A 17,546-nucleotide genomic window follows, 5' to 3' on the forward strand; every position below is an offset into this window, starting at 1 on the left:
TATTCAAATATACCATATTACCAGGTTTTTCACATATGCACACAAGCACACATTTAGTGCTAATTTTTGCATAAACTGACTTTAATCCTTTCAAATTCTTACACCCTCTGTATGAAAATTATGGTACCTCCTGTTGATCTTGTGCCACCAGGACAAGTTGTTCACAACCATTACTTAAACTGTTTCTAATGATGAAAAAAGTGTTGAACACAAAAATATGTCATTTTGTTCTCAGTATTTACACATTCTCAAGCAAGTAATACAAAATTGTTCTGCGCTTCTGCCCATATATATAGCTATTGAATATAATCTTTCTCTCATAGAACACACTTGGGACATATACATACATGCATCTTCAATTTCTGTGACACTTAGTGTTCCCAATGACACAAGAATGGCCGGTCACAATGAGTTAACAGTCAATAATGTTAACAATAAACCTGTTAAGATGCAGGCGGCATATCATAATGAATTTGATACTGAATACTGTTGGTGGCTTTTGTATTGACAATAAAATATAAAGAACGCAAAAGTTTACGGAATACACAGAAATTATCAAGCGAGTTTGTTAATGGATTTTACTTCACAATAATATAACATACTTACTTTTAGATAAAAGAAAAGAATTAAGTGCAAATACAATTTCCACTCAGTAAGTTACATTTTTGTGCAAACTGACCCAAACTAAATGTTAACTGGTCCCTTGACTCCTACTTACAGTTACCAAATACCTACCCTGAACCCAACAGTGTGGGACCCACATCAGGAAAATGACAAGCAGGCATTAGAAATGGTCCAGAGAAGAGCAGCCAGATACGCCCATAACAACTACTTCGAAAAAACGCCTGGCGTAGTTACCAACATGCTGAACAACCTAGGATGGGAAACTCTGGAAAATAGACGAGAAAACAATCGCCTCATGATGCTGTACAAAATCAAGCACAAGATGGTCGGCATAGATGAAAAGAACTATCTCCATAGCTCCGACGCAAGAACAAGAGGAGATGGGCTGAGGCAGCAACAGGACTTCCATAAAGCCATATGCAACACCTTTTTCCCACGGACTATCTCCAACTGGAACCATCTTCCCACGACGACGACATCAGCCCCAAGCCTTGAGTCGTTCCGCTCACGTCTCCGCGGTAGCAGTCCCCTGCAACCGCCAGTGGGCAACCCCTAATCCCTCAACCCCTGTACATAGTTTTAAACGCCTCCCAACCTATCCAGTTCCTGCCCTTTCTCAGTGCTGGTTTTTTTAAATTGTCATCCCGATTCCAAGAGGCACACACCGCATCCGGAATCGACAAGTGACATCAACGCGGGACCACTTACGTTTATCAAATAAACCCGGTCCCAACGGAGAGAAGAAGAAGAAGAACTATATACATTCATGTGTGTGTGCGGGTGTGTGTGGAAGGGGGGATGCATAAATATAGCCACACACATACCCAAACCAACTATACTGTTTCAACTTTAACACAGTACATTGAAGAAGAAGACAATTAAGTTACGCATGAGTGTTGTCAACGTTACTTAAATTGTAAGGGTAAACTTCACTAGCACCAGTTAAAATGGCAAACTGAAGCGCTCGATCGTTTGTTCAGAACGACGTCCGACTGAAGTCAGTGTTTATTTTTCCAAGGTTCGTAAGTAAGAAAAATAGCAGTTGGTATGATTTTGTCTAATGCATCTGTTTTATTACAACCAACTATTGATATTTTAAACATACGCTGATCATTGTAGTCCATCAATTATCATTTAATCATCGCATTCTAAGAAAGAGCAAAATTCTCACTCTGCGCGCGGTTCATTTCCAGAATCGCGTAGCGCGAAGTTGGAATTCCAACAATGGCGGCCATAGTTGGAATTCCAACAAAGCGCAGGTCATTTCCGGAAAAGCGCCGCTGACTAGATGGGACGCAACAACAAGAATACAGAGTTATCTCCCATATGTTGTTCGCGAGCTGCAGTGTTGACCAGTGTTCGCTATGCGAGACAAAAATGATGGCAGATTGGCCGACTTCGACAGTGATCCCCGTTCTGTTCTTCACAGTTATGATAAAGACATCGTTCTAACGGGTCAAAACAAGTCGAAATTTTGGGACTGCTGCCGGAAGGAGACCGTATAATATAGTAATATATGGTTGCATCACTACAGAAAAAATCGTCTGCTCCAGCGAGCGCCCGCCGAAACAAAACGGTTGATTATCACGTGACACTTTTGCCATAATTAGAGTTGTTTGCACAGTAAATACAGCCGCGAAAAATAGCTCGCTTGAAACTGTCTTACATATCAATTCCTTTGTAATTTAAAAATTACACAACACCATGAAAAATCATTATCGACGATCGCGAATCTGCTTATATCCATAACACATGACGAAAAGATCTAGATATATATATATACTAGAGGAATACCCGGCTTCGCCGGGGTGAATCGCGAGACAGAGACAGACAGCGTGGCGGTTCATCACAATCACCTTTGCAGGCGAAGTCCTGTCAAACGGGATTGAGAATTTTAGAGCTTATTTCTTAGCCCTATATTATCTGTTGTGGCTTCTCAAATGCCAGAACATACAGACAGACAAAAGCCGCTAGACCCCATCACAAACAGAACTCTACAATCCACAGGTTTTTGCCCACACACACACACACAAACACACACACAGAGAAGCCGTATATATATATATATATATGTATATCTATATCTATAAATATATAGAGATAGGTGAGAGTGTATTTTTCGCGTGGCTATAAATTGATTCGACCTTTTCACTTTGACAGTAAGAACAACTTACGCAAGGGAAGCGTTCTGGACAGCGCAGTGACATTCTATAAATAGCAACTCAGAAACGGGAATTTGGGGTGAACGGCGCGAGACAGAGACAGACAGCGTTGCGGTTCACCACAATCACCTTTGAAGGCGAAGTCCTGTCAAACGGGATTGAGAATTTTAGAGCTTATTTCTTAGCCCTATATTATCTGATGTGGCTTCTCACATGCCTGAACATACAGACAGACAAAAGCCGCTAGACCACATCACAAACAGAACTCTACAATACACAGGTTTTTGCCCACACACACACACAAACACACACACACACAGAGAAGCCGTATATATATATGCATATCTGTATCTATAAATATATAGAGATAGGTGAGAGTGTATTTTTCGCGTGGCTATAAATTGATTCGACCTTTTCACTTTGACAGTAAGAACAACTTACGGGTGCAAGGGAAGCGTTGTGGACAGCGCAGTGGACAGCGCAGTGACATTCTAAAAATAGTAATAGTAAGTTACAAACGGGAAAGCCACACGAAGGAAGGGAGATAAACGCCAAACACTGGAGAAGATAAGGAAGAGTTACTTATAATGGTGAAATGAACACAAAAACCCAAATCAGTTCAGCGCTGCGCGCTGAGAGCACGTGTTGAAATATCTCATCGATGATATTGTGTCCGGGGTGTAGCTGAATACGGTGTCCAAATTTGAAAAAGATCCACCGAGAACTTTGGCGTTGTGATGTGGTGTAGCGGCTATGGTGTGTCGGTATGGGGGCCCGGGTAGCTGAGGTGGAACCAAAATAGCTGAGGTGGAACCAAAATCGCTTCAGCGCTGCGCGCTGAGAGCACGTGTTGAAATATCTCATCGATGAGGTTGTGTCCGGGGTCTCTCTGAATAAGCCCACCAAATTTGAAGCAGATCCATCGAGAACTTTGGCCGTGCATCGCGCACAGACAGACACACACACAGACACACAGACACACAGACACTAGTCGTATATATATATAGAAGATATGTAAAAAATCGATTTCCTCGCCAGACCACAGGCGGAAGGTATCGTCCCCTGGACTACTACTATCACAGAAAGACTACTCTTACTGTGATAGTAGTAGTCCAGTGGACGATACCTTCCGCCTGTGGCCAGACAAGGAAAAACCATGGCATCCTGTCAGGGATAGAATGCACTGAGACAAGAATCATCAAGTCACGGTCTGATGGGCATAGATTGCCAAGTGTATATTTTACGATCTCAGTACAGCCTGTCGGCGTGACTGGATATTTGTCAGTCATGCAGTAGGCCTATCTCAAAGTAAACTGAATTACTAGAACACATTCACTGTAAGGGCCCGTCAAGTCAAGTTCAGCGCGCGGGACTGATCGAGTCAACCAAACCACACATCAAAGACAAAGACAAATGGCTGACAGAGAACTGAACAAAAAATATATCCGGGTTAACTTGTAGCCAGTTTATCACTGACTAAACTGCCGGAATAGTAACTGAAAAACAAAAACAAATAGTCACCAGACTCAGTTGAAAGGAGGGTCACCATGGGGGGGGGGGGGGGGGGGGGGGGGGTCTGTGCACGTGCACGTTGAGGCCAAAAGTGCCATGCACGGTGATCCACGGTGCGCGTTACGAAAAAGCTGACTGCACAGTGCACGCCGGACCTCTGTGCACGGTGGACGCTACGAGACTGAATCAGTTTCCCCATTCCCATGCACCGGCGTTACGTCCAAAAAGCCCATTCCCGGTGCACGTGGTAAAGCATCGCCCCCCTCTTGAAACTGATGGACCAAACAGTTTTGCCCTTCCATGTACGCAAGGCGGAGATACTTGCACATGCACATCACTGAGAGACTGAGACCCCGAGAGAGAGACTGAGAGACTGAGAGACTGAGACAGGAAACACAGACACAGACAGCCTGACAGACAGAGACACAGAGAGAGACAGACAGAGACAGAACTAGAGAGAGACAGAGACAGACAGACACTGACAGACAGACAGCCTGGGTAAGACTGGTCGGAAGTCAATGCCACCAGAGACTCCAATATCCTTGAGGGCCCCAAAGGGTTTAAAATCGTGATCGTGATTGGCGTTTTTTGACCTTTCTGTGACCGTGATTGCCGAAATTTCCATTTCTGTGATCGTGATGGGACTTTGCCCGTGATCCGTGATGACAAAAAAATCAAGTCTCGTGATCGTGATCGTCATTTGTTTTCGTGATCGTGATGGGCATTATTGCAAAGCATTTTATTTTCAACGTACATTTTTTCACAGCTGTATCACTCTATGATCCTCTATTCGTTAAGGAGCCAATCTAAGCCCCATTGTGGGGGTCCAGGGGGTGGGGGTTGAAGCTGAACGTTTTTTGATGTTTCTGGAGGGAAAGGAAGCCTCTCCTTGGCGAAAAAGGTAAATTCGACAGCAAGCTGTATAGGCAATGAAGAAGAATTGAGATTGTAAGGACTCATACTTTTCATCACAAAAATCGTTGAAGAAAAATGTCTTTCGAAAGGGGGTGAGAGGTGCGATTTCTACTCAGATTTCATGATGATCCAAATGCAACCCCCCCCCCTCCCTCCCTCCCCCAAAAAAGCGCTTGGGAGGTACATGCTTAAGCCAGGGGGGGGGGGGGGTTGCGCAACCCCGGTAACACCCCCCCTCTATTCCGGCCCTGTCTTTGTTGCTCTATGACTGTTCTGAATGTAGGCAAAGATCTTGACATTTGTTCAAGATCTTTGAGTTTGAGATCATTGACATTGTCGACATTGCCACGTCCGGCTGTCATTCGCTCAGTGTGACGGCTCGACTGGCTCGAGTCTGATCGAGTCTGCGTGTAGCCAAAACCGAAACTAGAAATGTGTTTTTCATCCCAGCAACGTGGACACGCTTGGCATAGATTCTAATTGTCGCTTCTTTGCATTAAGCTTGGATTTATTTTAGCGCCTGTAAACTTATCAACAATGGGTTAAATTCAGGAACTATGGCGGGGAGACGTGCCAGTTTGGGTCACTTGATCCTCATGTCAAAGTCGATCAAAGTCATGTTTGTTGGGGATTTTGTTATTATAGACTCTACCATCACACATACATGTACTTTAATTTCAATCCACCCAATAGTTTTTGAGAAAATGGGTTTAAAAGATTTAGCTCTTGAAATCAGTGTGAAATTGTGCAAGTACTGATATATTCATGTGTGTGAGTGAGGGTGTGGGAGTTGAATGAGTATGAGTGTATATTCCTTCACCCACCTTCATGATTCCTAGACTGACCTTTAGTCAGGATTATAGACTCAACCATCACACATACATGTACTTTAATTTCAATCCACCCAATAGTTTTTGAGAAAAAAGGTTTGAAAGATTTAGCTCTGGAAATGTGAAATTGTGCAAGTATATATTCATGTGTGTGAGTGAGGGTGTGGGAGTTGAATGTGTATGAGTGCAGGGGCGGATTAGGGGGGGTTACAGGGGTTCCGGACCCCCCCCCTTAAAAGAAATAATGAGTGGCTGCTGACACCAGTTGATCATGTTTAAAATCAAGGATAAGCCATAAATTGTTAATAAAATAGCTAAAACTCTTCAGCTTCTGGGGGGCTAAGCCCATGTACCCCACAAGGTCTACCCCTGGACCCCAGGTTGTACCCCCCCCCCCCCCCCCCCCCCCCCTCTGGCTTAACTGCTCCGCCCTTGGAGTGTGTATTCCTGTGAGTGTCTGTATGAGAGTGAGAGAGAGAGCGAGAGAAAAAACAATGAAAACAACATTCTTGTTACTGATTACAAATCATGATATGTATTTCTATGTGTGAATGAAAGAGAATTAAAAATAAGATAAAAAAGTGCAACAGTTGTCACTTTGTGTTGAATAAACAATAGATCCAGAGGAGCGAATAACTGTGTGGTTGTGTTTACTTTGACACGTGCTTTCTGTACCTGCAACTTTTACCGTGACCGTGATTTGCCACTGGTGTTCGTGATCGTGAAAACAAAAATCAAGGTAACCGTGATCGTGAAAGCTAAAATTTCCCTTCCCGTGATCGTGATGATACCCCCCCCCCCCCCCCCCCCCCCCCCCCCCCCCTTTGAGGCCTTCATCCTTGGCACAAAGGGTCAACAATCCCAAAAATAAGGCCCAAAAGAAATAAAGCCTTATCTTATCAAAATACGGTCTTATTTTCAGTAAGGCCTTAAATCTTTTGGACCTAAATATATATCAGTCTAGAGACATACTTGTTCAATGTTGCTACTGCGCGAGCCGAGACAATTTTCCCTCTTTATCTTCACTGCGCTGCCGGGCTGCAAACCCCTCCGCGCGGAGGTGTTTTTCGACAAATCAGACACAGGGTGATATCATCCTGAACTCAGATATGAGGTTGTAAAGAAAAAAGGCATTAACCTACTAAAATAAGGCCTTATTTCATACAAACAGGCAGACCGACAGACAGACAGATAGGGCAAGACTGACGAAGTCAATGACAAAGGGTCAAAAATCCCAAAAATAAGGCCTTACAGAGAAATCAGTAAAGGCCTTATTTTCAAAATAAGGCCTTATTTTCAAAATAAATCTTTTGCCGGACACAAATATATATTATGACTCGAGGTTATACAGAAATACTGATATAAAGCAGGGCCGGACGAGACGGGGGGGGGGGGGGGGGGGGGGGGGGGGGGGCTTTGGGGGCTTTAGCCCCCCCCCAAAAAAAAAAGAAAAAAGAGAGAGAGAGAGAGAGAGAGAGAGAGAGAATTAATATGTTAAATTTCTGGTGGTGCTATTTCATTATTTAAATGACTTTTTTGTGCAAGAATAGGATAATTTTTCATGTATAAATTTTAAAATTTCTTCTGCGGCCCCCGGATCCCCGCTTCAACATTTTAGCCCCCCCCTCCCCCCCCCCCCCCCCCCCCCCCCCCCCCCCCCCCCCCCCCCCCCCCCTAAAAACATACCGTGGTTTCTTTCTTTCTACACTACTGGTCCGGCCCTGTAAAGCCTTATTTTTTTAAGGTCTTAATAAAGAATAATGCCTTATTTCTGATAGCATACAAGAGGCAGAATAATGAGGCCTTAACAAAGAATGCCTTATTCTTTAAAGGCCTTAATATTATCATTCCAATATGACCTCAGACAAAACAGGGACCTATATTTAATATAGGTCTATGGACAAAATAATAAGGCCTCATCATTTTCTGTAAAGACCTTAAAAAATAAGTCCATAAATTAGGGTTTATTCTAGAGATAAGGTCTTATTTCTTGATAAGGCCTAATGTCAGAAATAAGGCCCTATATTTTGTAAGGCCTTAATTTTGGAATGTTTGACCCTTTGTGCAAAGGACACTCCGGCTGATGCCACTCAGTGAGGGTGCGGCAATGCGTGTCAGCGACTTTCAAGTGTGTGACAGTGTGTATGACTGATATTGTGTCTGTCATTGTGTGTGTGTGTGTGTGCGCGCGTGTGTGTGTGTGTGTGCGTGTGTGTGTGAGTGTGTGTGCACATAACTGATGTGCAATCTGCCAGTGCCAGCTACGTTGAGACGATGATTTGATTGACCACGCCAAGGGAGGTCACTGCCGGATGTCACGTGACCCAGTACTGGCAGTAGCGGGGAATACAGAAATTTAGCACAAGCCCTAAACAACGCTTTTGCTGGAAGGTCGCTACAAAATGAGTCAAAACCCAGCCCCTCTCCGAGAAACCCAAGAAAGTTATGAACAAAGGTATGAAACTACTACATTTTCTGAAGAATTAACTAAACCTGCGACTTCTGCAGCATTTGGTGCTTACTGCGACGGTGGTTTGACGTCTGAACACAGGCGGAAGGTATCGTCCACGGCACTGGACTACTACTATCACAGAAAGTTAGTAGTCCAGTGGACGATACCTTCCGCCTGTGGTCTGAACAAAGAATCATGCACTGCATCATGTCCTACTCCTACTTTTTGACGTGTGTTTATTCAAGATCAACTGGACCAATATTTTTTTCAGGAAACTTGGAGTTTATGTGGAGAATTGACAAGTCGCGTAAGGCGAAAATACAATATTTAGTCAAGTAGCTGTCGAACTCACAGAATGAAACTGAACGCAATGCCATTTTTCAGCAAGACCGTATACGTAGCATCGTCAGTCCACCGCTCATGGCAAAGGCAGTGAAATTGACAAGAAGAGCGGGGTAGTAGTTGCGCTATTGACAAGAAGAGCGGGGTAGTAGTTGCGCTAAGAAGGATAGCACGCTTTTCTGTACCTCTCTTTGTTTTAACTTTCTGAGCGTGTTTTTAATTCAAACATATCATATCTATATGTTTTTGGAATCAGGAACCGACAAGGAATAAGATGAAAGTGTTTTTAAATTGATTTGGACAATTTAATTTTGATAATAATTTTTATATATTTAATTTTCAGAGCTTGTTTTTAATCCGAATATAACATATTTATGTTTTTGGAATCAGCAAATGATGGAGAATAAGATAAACGTAAATTTGGATCGTTTTATAAATTTTTATTTTTTTTTACAATTTTCAGATTTTTAATGACCAAAGTCATTTATTAATTTTTAAGCCACCAAGCTGAAATGCAATACCGAAGTCCGGGCTTCGTCGAAGATTACTTGACCAAAATTTCAACCAATTTGGTTGAAAAATGAGGGCGTGACAGTGCCGCCTCAACTTTCACGAAAAGCCGGATATGACTAAGTGCCAAAAGGTGCGCACGAAAAGCGGACAAAGGGGCTAAAAAATAAAAGTTGACAAACACGACTGATATTGTGATTTTTGTTAAGACAACAGATGCTGGAACCCAATTACGAAAAGAAAAGATAAATTTACCCAAATGATTTTACAAATAACGATAATTTTGTTCGTTATATCATTCAAAACGGCACTGAGTCATAGCATTAAGGTTATCTCGCACGTTTTTAAAGCTAGGGCTTTGAAACTTGGCACACAACCAAAGTATAATGACCTCCAGGTATGGTGCACATCACATTAAACAACATTGAATTTCAAGGTCACAGCGAGGTTAAATTTCCTTTGCAAACTGGAAAATTGTCGTTGTCACGTCTTACATGTTTTAATACTAGATCAGTTAGACTTTACACACTTCACATACTTTCAGCATTTTTATAAAACCTCATTAAAAGTGACCTGCTTGTTAATCTTTGTCAAAGTTCAAGGTCACAGCGGGGTCACATCTGGTCCAAATGTGGAATATTTTCAATTTATTCAGCGCGTTTATAGCACGAGCTTTGAAAATACACACAGTTCTAGTGTATAATGTTCACACACGATTAAAGTCTGGTTGAAAAAGTCAAGGTCACAGCAGGGTCGCGTTGAGGTCAAACATACATTTTTCAATGAGGTTTTCTCATATGTTTTTGAAGCTAGGGCCTTGAAACTTGGCACACTACGCAAGTTAAATTAAACCTCATCAAATTCCAAGGTCACAGTGAGGTTAAAGATCCTTTAAGGATATTTTCTAAAAAAGGTGACCGCCTGGTTAATGTTTGTCAAATTTCAAGGTCACAGCAGTGCCATCTGGCTTAAACTTTGAAAAATTGTCAATTTCTTCAACTAGTTTTATAGTGTTTGAAGTCATTCACACATGATGAAAGTCTGGTTGATAAAATCAAACGTCAAGGTCGCAGCGGGGTCGCATTGAAGTCAGACACATACAATTGTCATTTTCACGAACGCCTTTTAAGCAACACCTTTGAAACTTCACACATTCCAAAGTTTTGATGTTGTTTGGTTATAATCAAAGTGTGGTCAATTTCCATGATTGAGAGCATTCAGAGGGGTCAAGTTGAGGTCACACAAAAGAGATTAAATTGTCGACACAACAGATGAGACTGGCTACCACTGTTTATTTTAATACACTTTTATGCAAATTTTAAATTGTGTTCAACCATATACACCAAACTCACCCAAACTCCGGAAACATCCAAGAAAAGGAAAAATGTGTCCAAGCAAGGAAAAACGCCATTTCTTCAAAGGCTGGAATAACTACAGAGGCAGCCGCGTCATTACACACAATGCAATTACGTCATACATCATACATTTCTATGAGTCATGTTGAATGGAATGGTGGCATGTGCCTCTTTTCTAGCTAACAACAAAGCTGAAAAAATGAATATTATCTGTTTGTTTTGTTTGCTTTACCCGTACGAGACCTTTCTGTGACCTTGACATGTGACAAGGATCTACCTTAACTTCTTTAAGTCGGAGTTGAGAGTTGTGTGATGTTTGAAGGCTCTCCCTTTAAAAACAACTGAGATAATGATGCATTTTCGTGTTTTTGATTTGCCCATGTGACCTTGAGATTCGACAAAGGTCAACAAGACTTTAACCGTGTATGGAGGCTATTAAGCCCAAAGATGTGAACTTTCAAGGTTCTTGCTTTGAAAAACTCTGAGAAAAAGGTTATGTTTTTTTTTTTTACCCACACGAGACCCTGCTGTGACCTTCACATTTCTCAAGGATCAACCTTGAATTCTCCATGTTGAACAATCATTAAGCAAAAGCGTTGTTTGAAGTTTGAAGGTTCTAGCTTCAAAAATCTCTGAAAAAATATGTTTCATCCGTTTTCTGAACCACATGTGACCCAGCCGTGACCTTGAAATCTGACAAGGGTCAACAAGACTTTTACCATGCATGGGGGCGATTAAACCCCAAATGTGTGTGAAGTTTCAAGGTTTCAACTTAAAAAACGTCTGAGAAAAATATACATTTTCCTTTTTGGACAATGTGTTGCACGCAAGACAACACGACAAACGCTCGTGTTATCATTCTTTTACTTTAAGGTCGACTTGCGTGCCCGCTCTTTCGCTAATCTCAATTAAAATTCATCTTAGAAGTTCGGTTTTATTACGCTTTTAATTAAGAAGATTAAACTAAGACAACAAATAGTTAGTTTTACCCATTAAACTCGATAAGGTAGTGACATTTTATGTTGAACGCAAGAAGGTGTCGCACGCAAGATCTGAAAAGATGTTGACGACATAATTTCAACACTTGATAGCGCAATCGTGGTTCGTGATTTCTTCACAAATTTTGAACACAGAATGTGTCACGTGGTTCCGTAAATGAAGTAGATCTTTGTACATGTAAATTTTGTTTTTAAAAGAAAATAACCGTTAATTACCGAACATTTTGTCGCACGCAAGATATGACGAAATTTTCAAATCGTTTTCAAAAATGCTGTTCAAAAGTTCTGCAGTCTTTGCTGGATTACTTGAAAGACAGCAGTTTGATACACCGTTATCGCTTGACGTGTCGACATCAATTCCAGAGTTTTTGAAAAAGAAATTTAGTAAATATCTGCGATTGAAAAATGTATGCCGTGATGACGAATCATCTTGCGTGCGACACCTTAAAATTCGGTTATCGAAAAAAAAAAATTCTCTCGAGATTTAGATTTGACGTTTGGTCTCGTCTGTAAAGCGATGTTTCAGGCATTCAATCAAACTAAATGCAATTCATTTGTGCTTCTTGTTATTTTTCTGTGGCATATTCAAAACACGAGGTATCACGATGTCCTTTTTCAGATGGCCGGTTTTGGCGTTATTTTTGACTTTAAACAAAGATAACTTCAAAACCGTTCAAGTCAGACACACGAAATTATGTCCACTATCTCTTCGCACATTCATCCACACACACACCAATTTTCAGCAGACACACGTTTTTAGAAACATTTTTATTGTAAAACAAAGTCGTCTTCTGTTCTGTGAGCACCTTTTGGCACTTAGTCATATGACGTCATCAAAGACATTTATCAAAAAAATGAAAAAAACGTTCGGGGATTTCATACCCAGGAACTCTCATGTCAAATTTCATAAAGATCGGTCCAAATTTACGTTTATCTTATTCTCCATCATTTGCTGATTCCCAAAACATATAAATATGTTATATTCGGATTGAAAACAAGCTCTGAAAATTAAATATATAAAAATTATTATCAAAATTTTTTTTCGAAATCAATTTAAAAACACTTTCATCTTATTCCTTGTCGGTTCCTGATTCCAAAAATATATAGATATGATATGTTTGGATTAAAAACACGCTCAGAAAGTTAAAACGAAGAGAGGTACAGAAAAGCGTGCTATCCTTCTCAGCGCAACGAATACCCCGCTCTTCTTGTCAATTCCACGGGCACTGCCTTTGCCACGGGCGGTGGAGTGACGATGCAACGAGTATACGGGCTTGCTGCGTTGCGTTGCGTTCAGTTTCATTCTGTGAGTTCGACAGCTACTTGACTAAATATTGTATTTTCGCCTTACGCGGCTTGTTTAACAAATTTTTTATAATTCCTTATGTATCGATTGAACACTGGATTGCCCTTCTTTGAGCCATGTGACGTCAGAGGCCGACATAACTTCATATTTAGGTGGCCAGCCGAGACTACAAAATAGTGCATGTTTGTGTGCGTTCACTCATAAAAACTAAAAGGAACCAGAATCGATCGATATATAAATGTTATTTGTATTTTTGACCAAAATATGACCAGGTTCTAATAAGAATTCTGCTGAAGCTGGTCCTCCTCACCTTCTCTACATGAGTGAACAGACACAATATTCAGGATCTAGGAGCGTGCCAGTCTGATGGAAACTGGTGGTTTCTTTTTGCAAAGAACCAAAAACTGAGAACGCACTAGCTACACGCACTCAGAGTGTATACAAGATTCTGCCCCCTGTATACACTCCAACGAAACTTCCTGTCTGGAAGCGAATTTGCCATTTGATGCCACTTTGCGATAGTAACGCAGAGCAGTTGATTATCAAAGAGACTACTAAAAACAAAAAGGATCTGATGCTGCACGGCCTTTACTGTAAAAAAGTGTAATGTAGATTAAATTCTCAAAGTGTACATAAAATATTAAAAAGATCAGAGAACCGCATCAACACTTGTGTCTGACTGTCATTCGACGCCATTTTGCGAAAGATCGCTTCACTTCTGATTTATAGTATCAAAATACGCTGGGGACAAACACACCCAAAAACAAACACAAAACTGCATGATGCAACACGCAAGTTTATTGTCAGAGTTTAGAGCACACTTAGAAGTTAGAGTGTGTATCGATCTAGAAGTTTTTGTAACTTGTATACTAATTACTATGTGAGTGCCTGCCCTATATCCGAACAAGATATGGTTGAAGTCAATACATCAGATTGATTTTCTTTTGCTATTTGTAAGGGCGCATTTCATTGGCTAAGAGTTGTAACAGAGCTTTTCATTGCTGGAGTGCGTGTAGCCTTTGCCAACTGAGAAAGTGATTAAAAAGTACCAATGCAAATTTCTGGAATCAATGCGGAGCAATGTTTGTCAGTCGACAGCATGCGAATGCAGCCATTTCAGTTGGTTTGAGTTATTTCCGAACATTGTCTGTTGAAATGGTTTGATGTACACTTTGCTGATTTTAGAGAGTAGTGGAGTATGATAAATTCACAACCATGAATGAGCCTGTGGCAAAAATTATTTTCCCAAACAGCAAGAGCTTTTATGTGTGTAAGATTTTCTTTCACAAGGTTCAACTGCTTGGTGTGCCTCTGCCCACGCCTAGAAATGGTCACAGGAATGTGTCAGCATCGAGTGTGTGTGGACTGCCTGTATGAGGAAGAGGGTCAACTGAAAAATTCCTTCGTCAAGTGCCCAGTCTGCCAGCACCGTGGCACATTTCCTGCAGCCAGGTGTGTTAATGTTAACTTTAGACTGAAGAGTTGCAAAATTGCAGTGAACTAACAACTTAAGTTTTGCACCGTCTTGGTAGTTGATTTAGCTGCAGACATTTTGGTAGATTTGCTTTTAGTTTCTGTAGATGGGAACACGGTCCGTTTGTTTATAATGATTTATTCAAACAATGACCATGTGTCTGTAACAAAGAAAAGATACATACATGGTTATCCTCTTACTCCCCCCAAGTCTGCTGGGATTTGATAAGATAATGATCAAAAGAACATAAAGATTGAATTGAAACAATATAAGATGAAAAACGCGAACACTGAACCGATCCGAAAATGAACGAATTCGAATAATCCATTAAAACGAGGAGAACAATATGAAATGCGCGAGAATTGAATCTCCGAACCGAGCGAAATCGAATCAATCCGAGTCATCAGTCAAGGTGATAGTCCGTAAGCCAAGTCGGCGCATGAGTGGAGCGACCAGAACGCCTGGGTGCAGCTGGATCACTGGAGCTATATGGCTGCACATCCATGGAGGTGTCCATTACAGGATGCGGTGTCTCAGTAATGTGACATGTAGTTGTAGGCATGGGTTTACATAATTTGTTTACGTTTGTGTCTGAGCCTGCATACATTGTATAGTTGAACTTGGAATCTTTTATTTTATGTTAACTCATGATGTTGAAGTGCTACTTTTAAAGATGTACATTTTTCATTCAAAATGTTTATGCGAGGAAGTTGAAGATGTGGACATATTCAGACAGGTACACCAAAACAAACAATAATATTGCTTATTTGACTGAGCTGCGAGTGGCTGAACAAAGTCTTGATTATGACATTATGCTTTCTCTTACCAAGAACCTATTTGTTCCAGGCCCGAGATTCCTGAGGACAACATCAAGCTGATGCAGTGCTTGGGGGTCCGAGTCTGTCCTAACCATAGCAGAGGCTGTAACTTGGAGATGTGGGAGTGGGAAATTGAAGATCATTTGAGGTGAGTGTTGCCAGGAGATTCTGCCTCAGTCCATCATTACTTTTGTACAGCTGGTCACTTCGACTGTCTGTAGTACAGTAGAACTTCCTTTTAAAGACCTATAAAAAAAACTCCAGGACTCTTAAATGGAGACATGTAAACTTACAGAGGTAATGAACAGGGAATCTGAGAGAAAAAAGGAGGAAGGGTAAAACAAGAAGGGGGGGGGGGGGGGGGGTTATTTTCATTGTTATTTGTTAGTATGTAATCCTTGCTCCTGAATATGCATCACTCGAGGGCAAGCATGTGTGTGTTTTTGTTTTGTCTTGAGTTTTCACATTTCCTTTTTTTTTTTTATATATAAAGAAGGGAAGATGTCTGGATCTGCTCTTTGCAAGTATTTATTTGTTAATGGTAATGATTCAAAGAAGATTTTTAATATTTTTCTTTTGCTTGTCTAGGTTGTGCACCATCCGTCAACGTTCTCCGCTCCAAAGTGTAACACCTACAAAATCAAAATCCTCTGACAGAAAGCAACCTCACAAAGCAACAGGGCGACCATCCACACGTTCATCCGTCAGACGCTACAGCTTTCGCTCACATCCACATTCAAAATAATGTCTGACATTTGTGTGAATGTGCAAGAGTGCTTGCTTACCTGTCCATATGTATGTATTATGGGTGTATTCTTGAGACCGAGGGAGACAGAAAAAAGAGGGCAGGGGTTGGAGAGAGTGACCAAGTCATAGGATGTGTTGCATATGGCTGTACTTGACTTATTCAGAGAAATTATCTTCCTGTGTCTGTACAACTGTGCACATGGATTAACATGCCTGTTATTCAGTATGAACTAGCAATGATGAGAAAGAAATGGCATTGTGCTTACAAACTGACAGAGGGTGTAAAAAATAGTGTCTGAACATACAAAAACTCAGTTCATTGATTTACATGCCTGTCCCTCACTACGACCAAACAATGACGAGAAAGAAATGGCATTTGTGCTTTCAAACTGACAGGATAGATAGATTTTGCGTCAGATTTATAGTTATACTTTGTATGGATATACCTGAGCATACTTGTTGCCACCGACGCAGACTATATTCACTCATAGTAATACATATACGTATGCCAATAAGATGCATATTCTTTGACACAAAATTTGGTGCTTGATTTTGCACCCAAAACATCATATACTGTACTATGTTTTCTATTTGTAAATATTTTGTTTATATAAATTATTATTGTGCAGCTACTTTGAAACACACACATGCCTACACACACACACACACTCGCTCACTCACTCACTCAATGTGTACATATCTTTGTACCTGTGATGTATGTTGTCTTGATTCGTATGCCATCAGACTCTTGTGTTTAATCCCAAGTTTGGCTGGATACTGTGTATAGATGCACATGTATTTCTTTTCCAACAAGATGGGGTCAGCATGTTGGCATGTTTTCTTGAAGATTCTGCTACCAAAAATTATCTTTGGTTTCTGGCACGCTTCATGTCAAGAGAACTAATACTGAACACAAAGGTTTAACTTGAATGGAACTCCTTTCTGAGTCGCAGGGCTAGAGGCGATGTTTTGTATCCACGCGGCATTACTTCTGCAGTAGTTCTCCCCAAAGAGAAGATTGCAGAAACCTTGGTTACGACATTGCAGCTTGTATTGCATGAGATTCTTCTTTGAAATGACTGTGAAGGTGGCCTTACACTTGCAGTGCAGACTGCCCAAGTTCTTGTGCTCGTCAATGGTACAACTGCTGAGGCCTATTACCTCTGTATTTTCTGGCAAAATGTTTTGTTTTGTTAGGTGTGATCTGGAATTTTTACTTGTATATTTATTATGAGTTTAGTATTGGAACAAATTCGGCTCCTGCTCTTGCAACTGCCTACAGAGTATTTAGTTTGAAAATGTGGTGACACACCTGACTGATCCTTAGATTGGTTCTTTGTCAAATATGGCGGTTAACTTCTAAACTATTCAGTATTGCTTGTGAGCTCTTATTTGTAAGAGCATGTTGTCAAACTATTACTGGATTTCATTAAAATATGATTTCTTTCTGCCAAAATTTTTCTTTTTACACAATCACAGATGTCATGTTCTTGAAAAAAAA

The 17,546-nt window shown here is 40.9% G+C and overlaps 1 protein-coding gene across 2 annotated transcripts; it reads left to right on the forward strand.

The window, feature by feature from the left end:
• The first annotated feature begins 8,348 nt into the window (after positions 1-8,348).
• Positions 8,349-17,521, forward strand: LOC138953086 (uncharacterized). 2 transcript variants are annotated; one of them, XM_070324865.1, is made up of 4 exons: positions 8,349-8,498; positions 14,297-14,458; positions 15,327-15,446; positions 15,887-17,521. In XM_070324865.1, the coding sequence occupies exons 1-4, from the start codon at positions 8,446-8,448 to the stop codon at positions 16,041-16,043; spliced, it is 492 nt and encodes a 163-aa protein (XP_070180966.1). In that variant the 5' UTR covers positions 8,349-8,445; the 3' UTR covers positions 16,044-17,521. The 2 variants fall into 2 exon arrangements, with proteins under 2 accessions (XP_070180966.1, XP_070180965.1); XM_070324864.1 differs by having other exon boundaries at positions 8,356-8,498; positions 14,282-14,458.
• The last annotated feature ends 25 nt before the right edge of the window (positions 17,522-17,546 follow it).

Source organism: Littorina saxatilis, linkage group LG17, assembly GCF_037325665.1.
Source record: "Littorina saxatilis isolate snail1 linkage group LG17, US_GU_Lsax_2.0, whole genome shotgun sequence".
NCBI lineage: Eukaryota > Metazoa > Mollusca > Gastropoda > Littorinimorpha > Littorinidae > Littorina > Littorina saxatilis.

Excerpts from the sequence above, each read along its gene's own strand:
- LOC138953086 (XM_070324864.1), top strand. The coding sequence starts at position 8,446 with ATGAGTCAAAACCCAGCCCCTCTCCGAGAAACCCAAGAAAGTTATGAA. Across the intron at positions 8,499-14,281 it reads CAAGAAAGTTATGAACAAAG|ATTTTCTTTCACAAGGTTCA; the intron begins GTATGAAACTAC and ends TATGTGTGTAAG. Across the intron at positions 15,447-15,886 it reads GAAATTGAAGATCATTTGAG|GTTGTGCACCATCCGTCAAC; the intron begins GTGAGTGTTGCC and ends TTGCTTGTCTAG.